Here is a 781-nt window from a genome sequence, read left to right as displayed (position 1 = left end):
GCCACCGCCCCCAGCCCCACCTCCCCGGTCCCTTAAGTCCCCATCACACCAGCCTTGGGCCACCATTCCATCCCCATCACTGTCCCCATGCTGCTTCCATTGCTGCTGCTCTGCGGGGCCCTGGGCTGTGCTGCTGACCGGGCGGGTAAGGCAGGGACACGGTGGCGGTGGGGTCGGAGAGACTTGTGAGTGGCACAGGACGCGCAGAGAGCTTGCAGGGAGGGGACAGGGTGGTGGGTGATGTACAGCGTCTCTTGCAGCCCCGCTCGCCTTCACCATGCTGCAACAGACTCGAGTCTTCAAAGGCAGCTCCATCTTCTGGGGGAACGCCAGCCTGGACGGGCAGCTCAGCCATCTCCTGGAGGGGTCTACTGTCACCCAGGTCCTGCCGCTGGAGACCCCGGACGCGTGGGCCCGGCGGCAGCAGGACGTGACCACCTATCTGGACTACTTTCGCGGGCTGGTGAAGCTCTTCAGCAAGGAGAGGCCCATGAACTGTGAGTGGTAGCCCGTGGAGGGATAGGACTCTCTGGAGAAGGGGAGTCCCCTCTGCACTGCCTGGGCATGGGGACAGCTCTCCAGGGACAGCTGGGCAGAAGGAGGGGGACACGGCCACGTGTGAAACCTCGCTCTGGGTAAAAGGAGCCTTTCTGCAGAGATGAGAATTTCTTACCCGGACCACAAGTACAGGGTGACACTCAACCTGCTGCTGCCCCTTGGGAAACGGGCTGGGGACTGCAGCCCGGAAGGATGGTGAGGTGTAGGCACCCTGCCTGCGCCC

At 63.8% G+C, this 781-nt stretch overlaps 1 protein-coding gene across 1 annotated transcript in view; it reads left to right on the top strand.

Annotated features, from left to right (window-relative positions):
- The first annotated feature begins 87 nt into the window (after nucleotides 1-87).
- The window catches only part of PROCR (protein C receptor, endothelial), a 1,794-nt gene continuing 1,100 nt past the window's right edge, over nucleotides 88-781 (top strand). The window contains exons 1-2 of the mRNA XM_010138049.1: nucleotides 88-145; nucleotides 261-497. Coding sequence (XP_010136351.1) covers nucleotides 88-145; nucleotides 261-497 — 295 coding nt within the window. The remainder of the gene's footprint in view (nucleotides 146-260; nucleotides 498-781) is intronic.

The sequence above is a fragment of the Buceros rhinoceros genome, unplaced genomic scaffold, assembly GCF_000710305.1.
Source record: "Buceros rhinoceros silvestris isolate BGI_N320 unplaced genomic scaffold, ASM71030v1 scaffold16046, whole genome shotgun sequence".
Lineage (NCBI taxonomy): Eukaryota > Metazoa > Chordata > Aves > Bucerotiformes > Bucerotidae > Buceros > Buceros rhinoceros.
The sequence above is the reverse complement of the archived record's forward strand: the minus strand, read 5'-3'. Positions and strand labels throughout refer to the sequence as shown.